This window comes from Electrophorus electricus, chromosome 3 (assembly GCF_013358815.1).
Source record: "Electrophorus electricus isolate fEleEle1 chromosome 3, fEleEle1.pri, whole genome shotgun sequence".
NCBI classification, from domain to species: Eukaryota; Metazoa; Chordata; class Actinopteri; order Gymnotiformes; family Gymnotidae; genus Electrophorus; species Electrophorus electricus.
In genome coordinates this window covers 15,914,624-15,934,957 of record NC_049537.1, presented here as the reverse complement: position 1 = coordinate 15,934,957, position 20,334 = coordinate 15,914,624, and the positions used below count along the sequence as shown (strand labels likewise).

Sequence of the window (20,334 nt, the reverse complement as noted above, 5' to 3'; positions counted from 1 at the left end):
TTTATTGACATACATACACAACAGTGGCACTCACATCTAAAGTAAACAGCAAACACAGACGCAGGCAATTTTAACAGAGCCAATGACTGACAGTGATGCTCACACAGACCGGGATTTACATACTTAAACAAAGAACGACACTAACTAGGTGCAGGTGTGTTTACAGTCAAGAAATTCCCACTGCAGGAAGCAACTTAAAACTATGACTGAGTACAACTTGAACAATTGAGCATAAAGGGCCGTGCTCATGGGCCCAACAGTGGGGCTTGAACCAGCAACCTTTCAATTACAAGTGAGGTACCTTAACCACTGAGCTACCACTTCCCACTGTATGACATGACCAGTGAGAGGGGAGTGTTCCGTGACAGTATAAGAGGTCTATAAAATAATATGAACATCATCTCATTACAATAATTATCTTATATGTAGAGTAAAAACACAAATGTATGACATAATTTCAGATGTTCAATGATCAGTGCAAATAATTTTAAGTGGTGGTAGCCAAATGTAGTCTAGCTATTAATCCCATTTGTACTTTCAATACAGTTGTCATATGATAAGTAATCTAATATTGTTTCTTTCTTCCAATGGAAAAACACTGCCAATGATTCAGCTGTTCTTTACTCTTATGGCAAAAATGTAATAAAACAAATGCATTTATTTAACAAAAATGTAATTTAAAAAAAACCAAAATCTAACTTATTAACTCTCATTTAACTCATGTTTAATACACGTTTGCTGCTATTGTTTTGCTATATGTTTGGTATACAGAATTATTTGCTTATTTAGGACTACCATATTTGTCTTGCATTCTTAGAATGTTTTGTATTAATATTATATTGAATTGTCTAACATGATTGTATATGTAAAGAATTACTTTGCTTCTCTGAAAAATTCTACACCAACAGTACACCCACAAATAGAAATCAAATTCAATGCATGAATTTAAAGTGGTATTCATATATTAGTAAATAATTCTATTGATTATTATGTTTAAATACATAATTTATTCTTCTGATATGCCAAATACAGATTTTTTTTTTAAATATGGTAAAAATATGCTAATCATATAATAAATCATATTCAGTTACTAACTCATTTTATGGGTTTTTAATAAATATGGATGTGTGCTATTATTTTAGTGTTAGGGCAGAAGACTACCCAAACTGAAGCGGTACATTTTTAAATATGAATAAATAAATACTTAAATAAGTACGCGTGCGTGCAGAGGCAATGTCTATAGTAAGTGCCCATAACAAAACCCATAAGGTGACAAAGAATTCTTTCCATAAGTGACAAGTGATAGAATAGAAAGCAAGGAATGTAGGCAAATGAACGGACACAGGATTGAGTATGTAGCCGTAACATTAAGTGATTTAATGACAAAGGAAATTTGAGAACGAGAAGCATCTTATTAGGTAGTAATAAGCTTCAGTACAGCCTGCCAGGTGGGGCTAGGATAATGGTTAAAACTGCTTCTTTTACTATGATTAGACACTCAAAAACCCCCAGGACAGTTCTGTGAACATGGAAGAAACATAGCATGAGAATATATGTGATTAATGTATTACAAACTCTACAAACATGAAGCCTTTACAAACGTACTTCATTTGTTCAACCCCAAATTTGATTACGACCAAGGCAATTCATTTTTTTTTTTAGTGTACAGACATAGCTATGAGATGGTAAAAAATGAACACTGCTTTGAATATGTTGTGATTGCAGCATAAACGTGTCATTGTATTTTGACAAGGATGAGAAACAGATGAAAGTGAACTGTTTCGTAAAAACTTGGCACACGGGGTAAAAATGGTTCTATAAACGTTAAGTGTGTTTATTTCAATGTTACATTTACTGAAATTTACTCCGACTCACTGAACAACTTTCCGAACTAGCTATGCAGCAACATTAATGTTAGCATTAAGCTAGAATCTATTTAAATTGGCTATTAGTATAGTATTAGTAATTAGTATATTAATTCACCTAAAGGTATTGTGCCATTAATGAACAAACAGTACAATACAAACACGTTTATGAACAAATCCTACAATACAATCTGGGCCAACTTGCAACGATAGTAAAGGGCTACCATTCTTCGATGGTCCTGGAATTGTTTTGGAATTATGAGAAGGTTTTGAGAAACATTTAACCAAAATCAACCTATATGAAAAGGTACAGTAAAATCTGCCTTAATTTTCACAGGTGATAAAGATAGCCAACGGCTGCCACTCTTACGTGATAGGCGAATTCTGTGAGCAGCGAGGTACAGTAATATCGCGCTATATGCGCATTAGGATTTAAAGCACAGATGACTTGACCGTGAATCACTAAAACGCGCATGGCTTGACCGGCGTCATATACCAACATACTCGAATAAAAGTGTAAAGTACCATCTCATAAAACAATTGTTAAAAGTACAGTTTGTTCAAAACGTTATTTAAGTTAATGTAACGTAAAAAATGTAGCACGTTACTACCCCCTGCTCTAAATAAACTAATGAACAATCAACAAAAACATAGAAAAACACAGTTACCCTTCCACAATTTTCCCCTCTAGTTAGACTTTACCTGTTTAGCTTTTGTGGTTGTGTTGTGCTCTTTTTGTGGTTGTGTTTGTAACCGTAATGTCTCTGTAGCGCCAACGCTACATTATTTTAAGTTTTGTACAGTGATGTTATGATATCACCAGGGGGCAGTGCGGTATAGCATTACCATCACGATATTTTTATTCATTTCTGCTTATTTTAATGTATCTTAAACTCATTGTTAGTCTCAGATGTTAAAATTAATATTTAACCAGCGCATTCTTTGTGCTTAAAACCTAGCCTTTTCGTTGTCTACTTATAACAAGCATTCAAATGGCCCTCTGCCTTCTGTTGGGATACTTTACAGTAGGTGTTTGCGAAATTATTCAGGGCGCGATAAGGGGAGGAGATATTTGCGCATACATCGACATTACATTTAGACTGGATGGATCTTGTTGACTGCCGGTTGGACTCGCTTCCTTCGCGCAGCCATCAGATCAGTGTTTGGTGTGACACAACTCTCGTTCATCCATGCAAATGCTTTGGAGATGACTATACTAATAATTCCACTGTCTTACGGGAAGACGATTGCAAATCAGTCTGCAATTGCGTCGAATTATCTCTTATCTAGCTCTAACACCAGTTGGTTGTGAAAGGGGGAAGAAATTAAGCAAGCTTGTTTAAAGGAAACGTTTTTATTTGCAAATTTGCACGTGATAATCATCCAGCAGTGCGTCATTGGGAAATTCCACTGTTTACGTTTGAGAATAAGTTTTATTGTAAGGGCCCTTTGGCTGATTAGTTCTTCGGAAATTTCAGCAAACTAAACTTGTGAGAAGGCTACAGTTTACAGTTCCCCTTACGTGTGCTAAATGTCACGTCATAGCTATTGCACAATAGTATGCCTTTATATTACTTCCTTATATAGGCCTACTAGTGAGCCGTTTTCCCCTTAACAGGGCACTGGCCTATCTTGAAAGCACCAATAATGGGAGCAATTGAATTCGTGTTTCTCTGTGGCATCTACTGGTATTAAATTAGAAAAAGCATGATGTAATACATGTATAGTTGATTCCATATCTCTGAAACACTCCTTTTCCATTTCATATGTCGGGACAACAGAAAATAAGCATCGGCATGCTTATTCATTACGCTACGCAGGTGTGCGCGAGTGTTCACACACAGCTACCTGGAGAGAAAGTGCCCGGGGTTGGGGCTTTCCATACGTAACGCAGAACAATGTTTGCACACACGCACGCACGCACACGCACGCACGCGCACTATTAATCAACCATACAGTGAAAGGGCCCGATTCAAAACGATCAAGAGTAACGGGATGTTATAAGCAACTCGGTGGAAACTCCACGAGGTGAGGCAATTCTTCTGCATATGCACAACGAAAGGCTTTGTAGTTGACAGTACTGCTAGACCAACTAGGTTACGAAACCTTTGCAAGAGAAATGTTTTGAGTTATATATATTGGTTAGTTGCTTTCACAGCAACTCTACCAACCAAACAAGATGTTTTGGAGAGTGTTATAGGAACATTCAGTGACTAAAGGTCAATCTAGTACAGTGAAGATACAATTGCACTTTTTTTTCCAGGTCTAATGTTTCATTTCATAAAAGGTTTGATTAAAAGTTGATGCTGAATCATCACAGCATTGAGAACACCAAATTGTGTGGCGCTCCCTCCAGGTCTGGGCTGAGAGGCACATATGATTCTTGTAAAGCTAGATTTGAGAATCCCTGCTAAACCACAATAAATTATATACAGCTGATTACAGTAAGGTTTAAAATGAGAGAGTGACACCATTACAATGTTATTGTGCATAAAAATAGCTTTATTTCCAAACAGATTAGAACCTGCATGCAGAAATCAATGATTCATTGATCTCTTGACTAGATAGGTGATTTCACATCATGATGAAGAGAGGAAAAAAAAAAAAAAAAAGCAGCAGATTTTTTACTCTTCCCCATGTAAATAACATGGCTCACTCACCCTGGCACTTCTATGAGAGTCCTTCTACAAAATATAAATATATATCGCTTAAAAATGTCTAAAAGAAATAGAAAATTTTACAAAACAACAAACCTGCTTCAGAAGTCCTCTGAAAATCACTAGTGTATAGATTTTTCTTTTCTAAAAATCACATGTACAGCTTACAGGGGAGGATCCCCGACCTGAAGGAAGACAATAAAATAGGCTATGTGACAGTTAAATTAATACAATAAAAAAGTAACCTATGAAACACTGAAGAGATGAAGAAAGACACAGAAAAAAAGTTAACCAACACATGGACAGAAAAACATTAGTATTAGCATTGGTCTTTTTTAAACTTCATACTCTTCCTCGCTGGTAAAGTATAATAACAAGCATAAGACAATCATTCCATGTTTAATTTACAAATTCAATACCGGGATAAAACAATACAAAAAAAAAAAAAAATTGGCATTTAAATATTTGGTAAATAAAAGTCTGCCAAAAGATGGCAAAGTACTACACTGTACTTTTTCAAACGGCTATATACAGATCCCTGGAAATTAGAAGTCTGTTTGCAAAGACCATGCCTTTTGGTCAAAAGCACTTGACATGTACCTGTTAAACGAGATGTTAAATGACAACAGCAGCTCAGAGTAACAAAGTCTGCACTTGGTTGTCAGTTAATTCAGAAAACCATAATCTGCTTTAAAAATGGTTTTAGCCTCAAACTCAGGTCACTGATAGTAATCATGACATGGATATATTGGAATGTAAGGGTACCTTGGTTACTGTATTAACAATGAGTAGTTGCTACAATGGTAGCATAATTGAAGCTTTTAGACAGACTTCCCTAGGCTAATGCCAATGCCCAAAGGTCAGTTTCACTAAATAAAATAGTCTGTTCTCAATTTTCAATCTCAATTCTTCAGAAATCCATCTTGCATTTCTGATACTACTAAGATTGGACAAAATTAATCAATCAATTAGCAGAGGGTTTAAAAAACCAAAACATTCCTTAAAAGTCAGAAGGTTACAGTAACATTCCCCTCAACAGCACCTATTCTGCCAATGGCGCAGACATGTGTCAGCAGTGTGTTTTTCACTGCGTGCAGGGTGATTAAAGTTTGCATTGACTTCTAATCCATATCATTTACCTGCAAAGGGCTCTTTGCACCTTGTAGTGTATTACAAAGCAGGGAAGGGAAAGGAGAACACAATGGCAATTTAGTTCAGACAAACAGGGGAACTAAGGAGAATGTCAGGACTTGTACAGTGCAGTTTGGCCTCAGAAAGCCTCCTTTCCAGGTGGGTATGAAACGGATAAAGTTGTATGCAAAGCGTCCAGCAATCACTTTTCGTTTGAAATGGTGACATTCTGTGGCATATCACAACGAAGAGAGAAGGAGGCTGACTGTGCATCAGAGGCACTATGTGAGATTAGAGGTCAGAGTCTGCATTTGCTCGAGTGTGTGTGTGTGTCTGTGTGTGTTCGTTCATGCATAGATCTCGGTAGTGGGTGCTTTTTTGTAGATGGGTTTCTTGCCAAGGTCGTAACTGCCTTCGTCCTTTTTCTTCAGGCAATAGACCAGAAGGACAATAAGGAGGACAGCAAAGAGAAGCCCAACTGCACCGCCAGCAATAACGGCTTCAAAAAAAGGAAAATAAAATTAAAAAAGGTATACATACACTTGTACACAATCTTTTTATTAATACACTGGTTTTAGAGTCCAAAATCTCTAACTTCAAATCTCATGTTTCTTTGATGAACGTTCTTTCAAATAGTAATCATCTCATACCCACAGAAAACAAAAAAACATAGTGCTACATTTGTTGTGCTGTTGAGCTTACCCGCCAGCACTTCTGCCTTCTCAAAGATGTTATGTTCTCCGGCGTGGGACAGGAGAACACTGGGTGGGAAAGCAACCTCGTTGTGTTTCACCAAGTTGAGGTCCTCTTCGTCCCGTGACTGAATCTTGGGAACTGAATCTTGGTCAGGGATGCGGTTATCCAACAGTCCAGGCTATATGAGAGAGAGAGAGACAGAAACAACATTAAAATTAGCAAGCTAGTATTCTCTACACACCTCCACCCACTATGCACATAATATGTGGGAGATATCACACAGACACACACAGACACACACAGACACACACAGACACACACAGACACACACAGACACACACAGACACACACACACAGGAATAATGTAAATTTAGACAAATGATTGTCAGCAGAATTATAGTAATATATATTCCTTTTGCAGATTCGGGTATGAAGCTCCCCATGTGAACGTTACATCGCCTTTCACCCGTTTTCTTTTTTTTTGTAACACCTACACAACTGATTTGCTGCTTCTCAATGGCAAGAGCAACAGAATAAAAAAAAAAACGAAAAGTCATTAGTCAGTCAGTCAGTCAGTCATTCATGTAACATCTTGAACATTTAAACAAGTTCTCAAATGTTCGTCTGGTGGGAACTCAAAATACTGCCAAACTGAGCAAGGGTGACTGATATGCCTTCCAAAACACCCGAAGACTCCAAGAAAAATCAATGATGAGCCCTGTTTTAGCATCTGAAGATGTCTTTACAGTTGTAGACAAGCTCGTCCATTCTTCACATGGGAGAGTAGGTCAAATGTACTTCTTTTCTTTCATTTGCATGTACCCCAGTAATCTGTGTTAGGATCTTTCCAAGTGGCATATTTGAAGTTAAATAGTTGTTGCATAAATTAACAACCATCCACAGAATGCATAAATAGTCACGTGGCAGTGGTATGTAACAGAAAGCAATAAAACAATTATTTGCGTAACACTGTTGCTAATTTAAAATTATCGCGTTAATACAAACTCACACCTCAGTGTATCTGACGATTCCAGGGACTGTACTTTGGCTAAAGAAGCTAAAGGAGAATTCTTTGCATTTATTTGATACTTCTTTAGAAATGCATTTACCCTGGACGTTTCAAGTAGGTCTTCTTCCTCTTCATCACCAGAGCCTGACATATCCCCATCATCATCATCATAGTCGTCGTAATTGTCTGCGTCCTCATCGTCGATCATTGTGCGTTCCTCATCTAGGAAGGCAAAATCACCGGATCCATTGAGGTCGTGTTGCTCCTCAGCCTTTAACGGCATCCATGTTTCTGTTTCTCGTACCTGGAGATATGCGCACACACACACACACACACACACACACACACACACACACACACACACACACACGTTAACATATTTTAATGTTTTTATTGTCTACTTCACAGATTCTACAATGTAAGCCATTCCTTAAAACTATCACATGGGACAGCATACAAGCCAAAAAATGTAAAAGCCCATCATCAGTGAAAAACATCCATTAACAAGTCAATGAAATACAAACAAGGCATTAATAAGTTAATGAGAGTACAATTTCCAGAGCAAAAGAAATAATGAGCCAGCTTAAATCAAAATGCTGGGCGTTACAGCGATTTCATGATAATGGTGAATCGGTATGCCTAAAATGCCTTTAACCATGTAAAATAACTAACGCAAGGACTCAAATGGCTTATTGGTTTTTACAAAACAGAAATAAAAACATCAAAAATACAGCAGTGCTCAACAATTAATTACATTTATTATTCCCGATAAACAATTCCACCAGGCGGAGTCCGTGAACAAGCTTTCGTAACTAAGCAACACAAGTCTATTCAATACAGACCAAGCTTAATGATTAAGATTAGTATCCACTGTTAACGCTCCATGTAAATCAAAACAAACATAAAAACTAAAACTGCAATGGTTATTGGTTTAAAAGCATTACAGAATCATTTTGAGGTGGTTATAGGTGTGCATACATATAGTTTTTACAACGTTTCTAAGACAACTCAGCCAAATCAGCATTTAGGACTATAACTATCTGTTTTATAATAGTCATTTTTAATGTGATCCAGTCATTCTACAAAAAGAATGACCTTGGAAGTACAAAAAAGAAAGTCCTTGACCAGGCTCTTATCTTTTCTATTATTAAACTAACAAAGGAAGAGAGACCACAGCAACCCTGATTACAGTCAACAGTTGTTCTTTAATGGGGGAAAGCTGAGGGGGAGGTCACCTCACTTCAGCAAAAGATTCTGATAATTGGATTTAGTGATGACCTTTTAGACTGAACATTCAGTTTTCTCTTGTATAACAAAGTCACAGTCTTGTGGGCATCTGTGAAATCATAATATACTATAATATACATTTACATTTATGGAATTTAGCTGACACCTTTATCCAAAGCAACTTACATTCATGGCTCAGTACAGCTTTGAGCAATTGAGGGATAACCCATTACTGCTGCTACAGGCCAAGTCTACAGGGGATTGGTAGATATAGCTGTTGGTTTGATAGTCACAGCTTAGTAAGACTGGCTTGATACACATTTGATAGTTTAATTCTGAGCTGAGTAACACCTGACTCATTTTTGTGTTTACAAAAATGGGTGGATCAGGGTGGAATGGCAGTACTAAGGACATAGTTGAGCATTATTCATCTACTTAACAAACTGGTCTTGTCTTACGACTTGGGTGACTGATCAACTCTGGCTCAGACAATAATGCAAACTCATTCTCTACAAACACCTTTAAATCACTGGGTTTAGTTAATGTTTGAGTTTGCAAGCTGATTTTAAACCATATATAGTCTAAACAAACAGCATTTTAATTTGATAGGCTTTGCACTGAATGTTGAGGGCTTTATCATTGTGGGTGTGCCAAGACTACTGCATGTAGTGCTCCAGGGTATCGGTATATTCTTGACCTTGGGACGTGCGACTTGGTGAGTTCATGCCACTGGCACACTGTGTTTTGCCCGTCTGGGAGGGCTGGCATAGTGAAACAGGAGTTCAATGAAAATGAGGCAGAGCAAGTCAAAGTATTGCTTTTGTGTGTGTGAATTAAGTCTAAACTCAGTATTAAAAAGTAGAAGCTGTTTAACAAGATTTAAAAAGTGTTTGGTTATGACTGGCTCACCATGCACTCTTACTTAATGTTTACTTGGCCCAACCCTTTTGGGCATCATGTGCAAAGAAATGAGCAAACAAAGTGATTCAGGTCCACCATGTTGTGCAACTACGGCTGTGTGATATTACAAACACAAACTCTTTTAAAATGTATAAAATTGTTAATTTTTGAACAATTCTCGATAACGATTTAAATTTTTTATAGTTTCTTACATAAAGTAAGTGAAAAAAGGACACCAAGTCTAATTTTAAAAATATTATTAGAATGAACTTTGGAATATGCAGATGTGCAAAAATAACAAAATGGCACCATCTACAGCACAATATAGTGCAAACAATGGTTTCTTTAAAACATACTTTCAAGGGAATCAATTGCACAAGCACAAGAAAACTTTCAGTATAAAGCAATGAAAGAAGCAAAAGCTTCTTTTAAATAGCAAAAAATAGCAAGCAGCTCTCAACCTTCTTAAGAAAAGGATTAGCATAGGTTTGTAGCTTTCACTTAGCAATCTAAACAGCAAACACTGAGAGAGCCCAGTTTAAATGATATAGTCTATTAAAACCTATCACAACATCAAAGTAAAAGACTTGGAGCTATTGAGCTATAGAATTTTAATGCACAGCACTAGAAAATGATGCAGATCATTTTAGCTGTCTTTTTGAGTACGAGTATCTGCCGTGGGAAACCCAACACCTTGTTGTTTCACACACTGCACCCAATCCACATGGAGTTTGTGTCACAAGTGCTGGAATAAACTTGTCATGCTGCTACTATTGGCTGCTTCTAACCATCATAACTTACACTTAAATTCTTTCAGCATCTGACCTTTCAAATCTGTACCGATCACTGAAGTGATGTTTACACCTTTTTTTGCTACAAACTCTTGCCACAAGCTCTTTACAAAGTGCTGCCTGTATCTCAGTATGTTTTTGTTTGCTGTATGTACGTTTGCATGGAGCCAGCACATAAACACTGTTTCCCACAGACCTATCAAGTTAAGAAGGCTGTGATTGACCAAAACTGATAATTGACCATTTTTAATTGAAAATCACATTAAAACAATTATTTGACTTAACCACATTAATCGTGAAAATTGTCCTGTGTGGTGCTGTAACAAGGTTGTTGCAAGTGCCCCCAGACACACACGACAGACACCATGAGTGAGATAGGCCCCTGTGGACTGCTACAGGTCCAGTCTCAGACAGACAACCAATTTATTTCTCATGTTGCCATGACTGGAAAGAGCCCCAGACATTACAAGCTCTAAAAGATACAAGAGCTATGTGGGCTTTTGTGACCAGCTAAAAGTAAGAAAACTTGAGGAGGACAAAAGGTACAAGTCTTTCAGGCAAACCGGTAACCTGGCAAGCAAGCTATGCCATTTGGCTACTGCATCACACGTCACAGAATTACAAGTTTAATTCAATTCCAGTTTCATTCTTTTATCATCAATGGTGGTAAATTTATTTCAAAAGACATGTAGTGGAAAGAAGTATCATGGGTAAACAAACATACTTAATTTAGTTCGTGGGGAGAATGCACCCCCAGGCCATCTGACTCTCTCACCTATGGCATGTGAAGCTAAATAATTGCCTTTCAACATGATTATATTCTAATCCACTACTATGACACTAACACCCATACTCAAACCTTCTACAGCCCCCCTTCCCTCTCTCATCTCAGTTTACTACTAAAAGGTCCACCCTCCACCCCAGCATGTTAGCACAGGTTTGCCTGCAGACCAAGGGGGTGATGTGGGGTATTTATCTTCTGTACAATGCTGCCAACTGTCAAGCATGGATTTGTTAAGTTAATACCCTACTTAGTCAGAGCCTACATACAAAGAAACTCCAACAAAGGTACAATGTACTGCACAGTATACATCAAAAATCCACTGAAGCTACACAAACACACTCAAAAAGAAGAAAGAGCAAAACAACAACAAAACAAACCTAAGTGAAATTCCTTAATGGGTTTCCTCGCTGTTTAAAACTTCCTTAGGACTCAAACTCCCTGACACCACATTCAAATTTCCATTCAATCCTATTTAAATATATAAAACCTATAAAAAATACACCCTTTGCACTCAAATAGCAGAGGCTACATTTAAACACTATAAGCATCAGACTACTCAGGATGACGCATCTGATTAGAAACCAATTTCACTAATTCTAGAGATAACATCACACACGGTTATCTGGCATCTTTCATTAAGTCTACTTAAATTTGAAAATGTATATGAACAGGATGCAGATTAATTTTGCTCATATATGTTATAATGCAAATTTATGCTCTTTCCCATGATCTTCTGATATTAGATAAGCTACTTGAACTGTGCAGAACAGAATACAAGATTCAGAGTTTTCCAAAAACTGTAGGCCACACTGAAGAGGAAGAAAAGCCACTTTTCCTGCTATTTTGTTAAGTTGGCACTTGTAGCACATTAACGTAGAAAGAAAACCTAATTTTTATCACAGGAAGTATGAGCAAATTACAAGAAATAAAAATAAAATGTTCAAACTAGTACAATTCCAGTAGCCTAACAAATTCCAAACATTACGAAGATAAAAGTGGCGATTTAGGCTTGTGTTGTGTATGAGGCCTGGCCCATCTCAAGGCTCTCTTATAGAAATCAGATCACGCAAATACCAAATAAAAATCGCAGGTACTGCCTTTACAAAGAAAGAGAGACACTACATAGAAAATGCAGAAAAACAGAAAGAGAAAATGAGACACAGAGGGAGTGTGGAAGCCCCCTTAAAAACTCCCTGGTCTGTAGAGAGAGAAAAACAACTTCAGTCTGACACCCACACTGCTTTAAATAATCAGAAATCTGGGCAGGAAGACAAAAAGACATTACTGAAAAGAAAAATTCCAAAACAACACTCTTCAAAGTTGGAAAGCAAAAAGAAACAAAACCTAAAATCACTATATGGTATCGCCACTTCTAGAAAAGGGAAGGCACACACACACACACACACACACACACACACACACACACACACACACACACACACACACACACACACACACACACACACGATAAAGGATACTAACCAAAGAAATTACCCAATCTCTAAACATTATAGAAAATGGTACAGAGGAATACCACAAAGTAAAAACCAGTAACTGAAAAGTTTCAGAAGGCTATATTCATGCAGCAGGTGAAACTGGCTCACATCTAATCTCCATGACTCAGATGCATTATCCATGTGGTCTGAACTGAACATTTTCAGTTCTGACTGGAACACTTTTAGATGTGGTTATGAAATCTGATACCTATCCAATACATGGAAATGTAACTATGAACAGCCAGACTGGAATTCATTCAACTCAACGTGTCAATCCAACTCAACACTCATCATAATTTCGAACAGCTGGGAAGGAAAGATGGACATCAGCAGTAGGGTAGGATTTTAGTGGTGGGCATCTGAGGTAACAGACCTCAAACATTTATGGTGATGTTTCTGTATAAAATTAGAAGGCATTTATCACAACCTCCTCGCTCTCATGATGTTTCCGCCTCCACTGCATATTAATTATGGACAATAACAGTCTAGTGGCTGTTACTGTTGACTCCATATTGATCATTTACTTCTGGGCGAGTATGCTACGTGAAGCATTGCTATTTTGCACATAGGGGTCAGTTCAGGAATGTGAACAGCTTTTCTAGAAAACCAGACTAGACATTAATTGCTTATTTTATAAATTTATTTATTTATTTTTCTCTTACAATTGTAACTACTGTTGTGACCTTGGTACGCCAGAGGAGGATTGCCCCCCCCCCCCTCCCTTTGAGTCTTGGTTCCTCTCAAGGTTTCTTCCTCACGCTCTAGGAAGTTTTTCCTTGCCCTTGGCCTGCTTTGTGACAACATCTGTTGTAAAAAAGCACTATATAAATACATTTGATTTGCTCTGACTAATGTGGTAATAGAATTACTCAGAATACAAAGAATGAGAGTCACTATTACTCAGAATACAGCACAGCTGAAAGTGTTAGAAGTTGCACTTCAGTTGGTTCTTGTCATGTTTATATTGAGCCTTTATATAAATCTCCAGCTCCTTTAACTCAAAAAGCTTGTAGAGTGAAGAAGTCTTGAGGCTCAGCAAAGTTTGCTAGATTCAGGCAAGCTTAGCAGAGCAGAAAGTAAATCCTACCATCTGCTCACAAATGGCTTGGCATGTGGTCCATTAACCCAACAGAAAGGTAGATAAATCAATGAAATCACTGCTGCTTTTGCCATATACCTTAGCTGTAAGCTTTGCATTATTTAGGAGTACCATGAGAAGGGATCCAGACCAAGATTAACAAAATTCTTTTCACTGAAGACAACAACTGAAGTTTAGTTGATCAGACAACCACAACCAAAGACAAGCAGATATTAAATATCTTATCCTATAAATATTCCATCCCATAAATATTGTTTTTCCGTTAGTAATGTGCTTTCCTTTGAATTACAGGCATGACCCTAATTCTGAAGAATAGAAATCTTGAGTCAAATCATGATAAACAAACAAACAAATAAAAGATCCTAGAATACTATGACAGCTTGGACAACTTTAACAAATGCAAATACAGACCTCAAAATATGCTCTTCATCCATGAAAGAAAGACAGAATCCTGACTTGCACACACTCAGGAGCGCTCACACAGAGAAAACATCCAGATTCTTTACATGTGCAGAGGAACTAGGGTTTTTCTTTTCCCAAACTGATCCTGTACACTTGAAATCTCCTGTTCAAAGGGATGGAGGTATCCATCTTCTAATGTAGTTGTTTAAACAAGTAATGCATTGCTTATAACAGTTCACAGGTCTCAGTGATCCATCACAGTGGAATGATTTTCTGATTTTGTGATGAAAACAACGAATCTTTGATATTACACTTACAAATTCATTTTAAAGATGTCAATGTTGGCAAGTAATGTGGTCCAGTTAAAACATATATAGCTGGAATACAGAATGTCAGATTACAAAAAAATAATTCCCATTTATTCATGCCCTCATCTGACTCCATTATAACTTCAAATGAAAGTAATTAAATCCTTTCTTCTCTCCGTCACAGGCCTTTATTAGTTAAGCTCATGACTATTATGTGAGGTCCTTTCCTGGGAAGAAGACAGAGCCCAGTTGTAAATTCTAAACAACTGTTATTGCACCTTTACAGCAAGACAAAAAAAATCCAATCTGAGGGGCTCACAACACAACTTTACAGAGGGCAATTACCAAGTAAAAACTGAAAACCTCATGGAAATAAAAAAAAAAAGGTCCGATGCTTTAGAACGCAAAAGACCATGTTCTCAAACCTTTCTTAGTCACATTTAAAGCTTCACAGACATGCAAGCCCTACTGTCTATTTGTTTAACATGCTAATGATGTACCTGATGCTTATGCCTGTAGAAGAGAAAACCTCCCAAGAGAAACTCCCACTGTGTGTGTATGAGGAGTGGAACACATCAGAAATCAATTAAAACAACAGAATGGTGCTTTCCAGATTTATCAAGTTGGATAAATTGTGTCAGGTTGTACCAAGCTTTTTATCCTTATTCTAAAAACATCATCATTAAAAAAAAAAAAAATAATATGTGTGAGGAGTATATTGCAATATTTCAATGCTTAAAAAAAGTTGTAATATTTAACTGATGAAATGACCATGTAAGCTTACAATTTCACTGATAATGTAAATGTTCTGTAATTAAGTGGGACTTAAGCAAGACGTCAGAGTAACACAGTCTAAAAAGTTGTTAAAAGAAGAACAGGTGGTTATCCTTAACCAAAAGGAGGTGACAAAAGGTTAATAAGACCACAAGATAAATAAGAGTAGTCAAACCCCCAGTAGCGTTGGCAGAGTGGGCAGGAAGGTATTATTCCCCCCTTAAAGCATTTTTGGAAGTAGATTTTGAACTAGCCAAGTAACTGTAATGCGACTTTCTCCACATTTTTCAGTAATTACATCTTCAATCAATTCAGCCTGAGTATCCAAATCACAATATTCGCCTAAGTGTTGACTCCCATTTTAGTCCATGAGAGTATCCTTTTCATTAAATTCTATGAACTGGGCAGATCCACTACTATTCATGTATAATTAGCTCTACAAGTGCATGGTCAAGGCCTTCAAATTTATTGACTAGGATATATAGGCTATACATGTCTGAAACAAACATGCTTGAGAAAACGTTCACAACTCAGAGTCAGAAAAAACAAAAAAAAAACCCTTCTCTCCCTGCCAACATTCCATTCACCAAAGGGTTTTTATAGGCCAGTGGACAGCAATGCAGAAAGCATCATTACATCCTGGTGAAAGTATTTATCATGTCCAACAACTAAGCCTTTCACTAGCCATTCTGTTCAGCCCATTTAGTAAAAACAATAAATACATAAGAGAAGTAAACAATAAATGTTAAGTTATTCTAGTACAAATGATCTCTTACTTAAAATAAAGAACTCCCAACAAGACACAACAGACAGCAAGGGAGCCCTATCTTGAACCAAAGCATATGCAAAATAACATACATGCAGACACATGCTGATTATCTACATAGAACAGAACACCATGTCTCTTCCCAAAAGTCGTGGGAAGCCAGCCCATTCTAAAAAACTGAAGTTGCTTTTCTGGCAGAGGCCCTGAACAAAGCTACTTCCAAGTAGGTTTTGGTTCCTTGAAATATTATTAGGGATAAGAACTGTATTATTACCAGGAAAAATATTCCCATTCAGCAGAGTGGAACACACCACGGTGGGTTTCCGTTCACTTCATCAACAAGAGTAAAATTCCTATCAGCGTAATACACTGACAATTTTGCATATTGCTATATATTCTCATTAATTGGTTTTCCATGGGTACTGTCTTGCAAAAGTTACAAGCACTTTTTTATCCAAAAAACGAGAGAGAGAAATTCTACCCTCAACCAGCCCACATCATATCTTATTTCACATCATGTTTCATAGTATAAGCTTTGTGTCACAGTCAACAATTAGGAAAAAAGAAAAAAAAAAATGTGGAAAAAAAAAAATAAATTACACATGAAACTGAATTTTCATGCGAGTGCCAAGACCTTCACTAGTCTAGCAGCTGGAGGAAGGGAGTGCAGTGAAAGGGCTGAACCATTTAAACCCACCCAAGAGCGCGAAGTCCCAAAAGAAGGCTGGTCAAGGTCATGAGGGGTCAAATTCCACTGGAACACGCAATAGGAGGAGGAGGGGAGCAATGAAAGGGAGCAGGAGTGGCTTCTGCATGACCCTAAAGAATGTCCTCTGCTGAAAACTGCTGACAGCCTTTTGATGTGCACTGCTTGCCTCCCACATCCACCTTTCAGCCCACTATAAACAGTCATATTGTCGACTGTTTAAACAGGGAAGCAACTCAGCTAGTGTGTGATTTCAGTCAGAATCGTATCTACTTTGCTTTGCTTTCTTGGGCAACAAAAGATTACATCTAAAGCCCCATGTCCAGTGCAGGTAGGTAAATCAATTCAGCAGTAAAAGCATGGTCAGGAACTGGAACTGTTATCTTTGTTCAAGTGTACACGCTAACCCAACCATTGGCTGTCGGATGGTGTCAGGTCATTGGATGGCATTGGTATTCAAACATCGCTGGTACACAGAGTGGTGTGTTCCATACAGCTAGCTCTATTTAGTGCTCATCAGTGCTCTTTTGGCTGATTGTGCATGTTGAATCGGTATCTGCGGTCAGCCATATTGGAGATTTCTGAATGGCTGTTCAGTCTAAATTCGACTTGATACAAGATAATACAGACACACTCTATAATGGTTCACATTGTGGCTTGATGTACTGAGGCAATGTACTAAACTAACCTAATATTTACCTCTATGGAAAGTAATTGTGTTATGCTATTTAGAGAACAGATGGAACATTTCACAACTTTGATGATAACATATGCAATTTTATGGAGGGAGGAACCTCAAGAGAAGATGTGGAAATCAGTGAAAACTCAGTCATTATAAGAATCCTGCACATTCAGGAAGCTGTCATTTGTTTTGGTTAATTTTCTTTTGCGCAGGCATAGAGTCTACATGCGTGCCGTTCATCAGTTGGTTTGGAGTGTTTGATTGTTAATACACACAAGTGACGATGGGTGACTAAGCTGACGGAATGCGATCATTAGTTGCTTAGAGTTGGCATTAGTTCTTAAGTGTCAGTTTCAGGTGTCCTTAGCCTTAAAAAAAAGGCTCAGTTGGACTGCACATATTCCAAGAACTGAAATAGAAAGTCCTGAATTTGGAACATTTGCATTTTGCTTGTATGCATTTGTGGCTGGCTGACCACACACACTGGGTGGTATCTGTCTTATTACCATTCCATTCTATTTCAGTCTGCTCTCAGCTCCCTGGCCTTAAAGACATCTGCATGTAGCTATTCTTTCTGATTATGAAAAAACAGCAAGGCACATGACTCTGGCAGACCACTTGCAGGTGTTTCAGTCAATGACTGTTGGTTATGAAAACCAACAAAAATCAAAAACTCCATAAACAAAACAACTGAAGACAATATTCATGTTAACATTCTTCTGGGGAAAAGGTTTTTTTTTTTTTTTTTTAAATCAGACAATCCCTTAAAAATAAATCACTGCCATCTAATGTTTTACATACTTTAGCCATTTCTCTTTCTTTCATTTAATTCTCTCTTTCTCATAGAAAGAAACATAAAAGACTACTGCCAACAGAGGTTTTTATGATAACTGTCAGATTACAGCCTAGCTGTTCTCTCTCTAAAGGAACAAACAGTCCTGGACAATCCTAAGGCCACCAAAATAGCTTGCTGTGAAAGACAATTCATGAAAATGTAACAATACAGTAAAATTCTAAACATTCGGATTATGAAATTTAAGATTACAAAGTAATTTATGTAACTAGCTAGGTAACTAACTAGGTTAGTCTACCCCATCTTGTGATTATGATTAATGTAGCTACATCGGTTAACTTATAAGACACTGACATAGTCAAGCAAAAATATCTAGATCGTTAGCTAAATATCTGCAATGTTATGCAACACCCGAATAAGGCAAAGTTAACCATCACTAGTGAACCATCGACTCATCTTTAAATCCGACATCACTACATAGATACATAAGTTAGGTTAGTTAGCTAGCTGGCTAACTAGATAGCTAGCATGTCTACCTAAATAGCTAGGTTATCTTAGCTAGTTAACCTAGTTAACGCTAGGTTAACTGAAATTTGCAAATTGTTTGGTTAACACGCACGATGCCTACTAGCTAATTAATACGCACCAAACTGATTTATACTACTTTATACACTTACTTGAAACCAAAGAAAATACACGTTAGCTAACGTATAGAACAACTAGCTTCCTATTTTCATAACTAATGTTAGCTAGTTAGCTTAGCTAACGCGAAGCTAGGTAGGTATCCAAGTTACTTGAAGTACGAAGGATAGTCCCTTACCGATTCTGCGAAGACAGCAGCAGCCAATAAAAACAACATGAGGTACACTTTCAGCATCTTCGAATCCAACAGCTTATAAAACAAACCCAAAAAATCAGTCAAAAATATAATCCTTTGTAATAGTTCACGTTAAAGCTTATACCCGGAATCTACTTGTCAGCGATGCTACTTTCTTTTAAGTCCAACCAGCTACGGAACTTCACGTTCTATAGTTTATAGCTGTGCTCCGCCCACATCCGCAACAGGAAATCACTGAAGAGGGTGGTGGAAAAACTTTCTCTTGTCACGTTTTACGGGAAATTTAGTGGTTCGTGGAAGAAAAAGGCGCGTGAACATCTAATAAGTAGAGAAAATATAACACATAATAAGTTTTTAGTTTATCTATTTCGCCGAAAATTCTACCCTACAAGACCCTACTAAAGGATTGATGTCTACGCTAATTTATTCTACATTTAGCTTTAAAGAACAAGCATAATATGATTGATTAACTTTTCGATTAGTAGTTTAAAAGATACAATGAAAAGGACATTTGTTTTAATGTATCACTGTGTGAGGAACTTGTAGGATCTTCTGGAAATTTTATGTGACGTATTCTTCTGGCAAGCCACTGCGTCATTCGAGGTGGAAATACCGCACACGAAGCGTCTTTCGTTTTTCTGTTGCATAGTGTAAGATATGCAGTTTATGGTTGTCAAAAACTTTCTTGTTTCGTTTTTCTTTTCTTTTCTTTTCATCACTTCTAGATGTGAATGTCAGTTACATTCGTGTTTATTTTGCTTCTACAAGTAACAGCATTTCTATTAATCATTACGTGACAAAAAAATGCAGACAATGGCAGTGACAATAACCATGTAGCCCGTTATCCAATAAAGCATTAGGCTTAGGCTGTAATGGAACAATGACAATTAAATAATATTCTCATGAGCAATAGTGTATAATTATTGTTGTTTTGAGAAGCTTTGAAATGCTCTCTCAAACGTCTCAACATGATAATGTCAGTTGGTAAGGTACAGTAAGAGAGTTTAATAACTTTTTAATTCTACTTGGCTACCTTTATTTAACCCATCTGTAGTATCCTTTTATAAACTGAGAACATGGGTTACTGAAGGTACATGAAGATAACAGATACAAAATTTTATATGTCTTCATTTTAAGCACATGAATCATTACCCGAGAGTAATGTTATGATCTTTTTGTTGGTATTTATTATTTATCAGCAATAGTATAAGAATGCTTAATCTGTGGCCTTCTAATTTAGTGGCGTTCCTTTCGGATGTTTATATGTTGGCAAGTTTCGGTGCTACCATAGCAACTGCTATAGACAGCGCCCAGGTTTTGAGAAGCCATAAACAGCCCTGGCCTTTAGACTGGCTCACTTGCAGTCAGTTAATGCAATCAGATCCGCATGCTCTACGTTAGAGAGGCCTG

General features: G+C 37.3%; 1 protein-coding gene across 2 annotated transcripts; it reads right to left on the bottom strand.

Annotated features, from left to right (window-relative positions):
• Window positions 1-4,346: 4,346 nt before the first annotated feature.
• On the bottom strand, window positions 4,347-19,109 carry sdc4 (syndecan 4). Of its 2 annotated transcripts, none has more exons than XM_027004992.2 (4): window positions 18,907-19,109; window positions 7,459-7,662; window positions 6,356-6,527; window positions 4,347-6,152 (listed from the first exon to the last, which is right to left on the bottom strand). In XM_027004992.2, the coding sequence occupies exons 1-4, from the start codon at window positions 18,961-18,963 to the stop codon at window positions 6,001-6,003; spliced, it is 585 nt and encodes a 194-aa protein (XP_026860793.2). In that variant the 5' UTR covers window positions 18,964-19,109; the 3' UTR covers window positions 4,347-6,000. The 2 variants fall into 2 exon arrangements, with proteins under 2 accessions (XP_026860793.2, XP_026860794.2); XM_027004993.2 differs by lacking the exon at window positions 18,907-19,109 and adding an exon at window positions 12,665-12,727.
• Window positions 19,110-20,334: the final 1,225 nt, after the last annotated feature.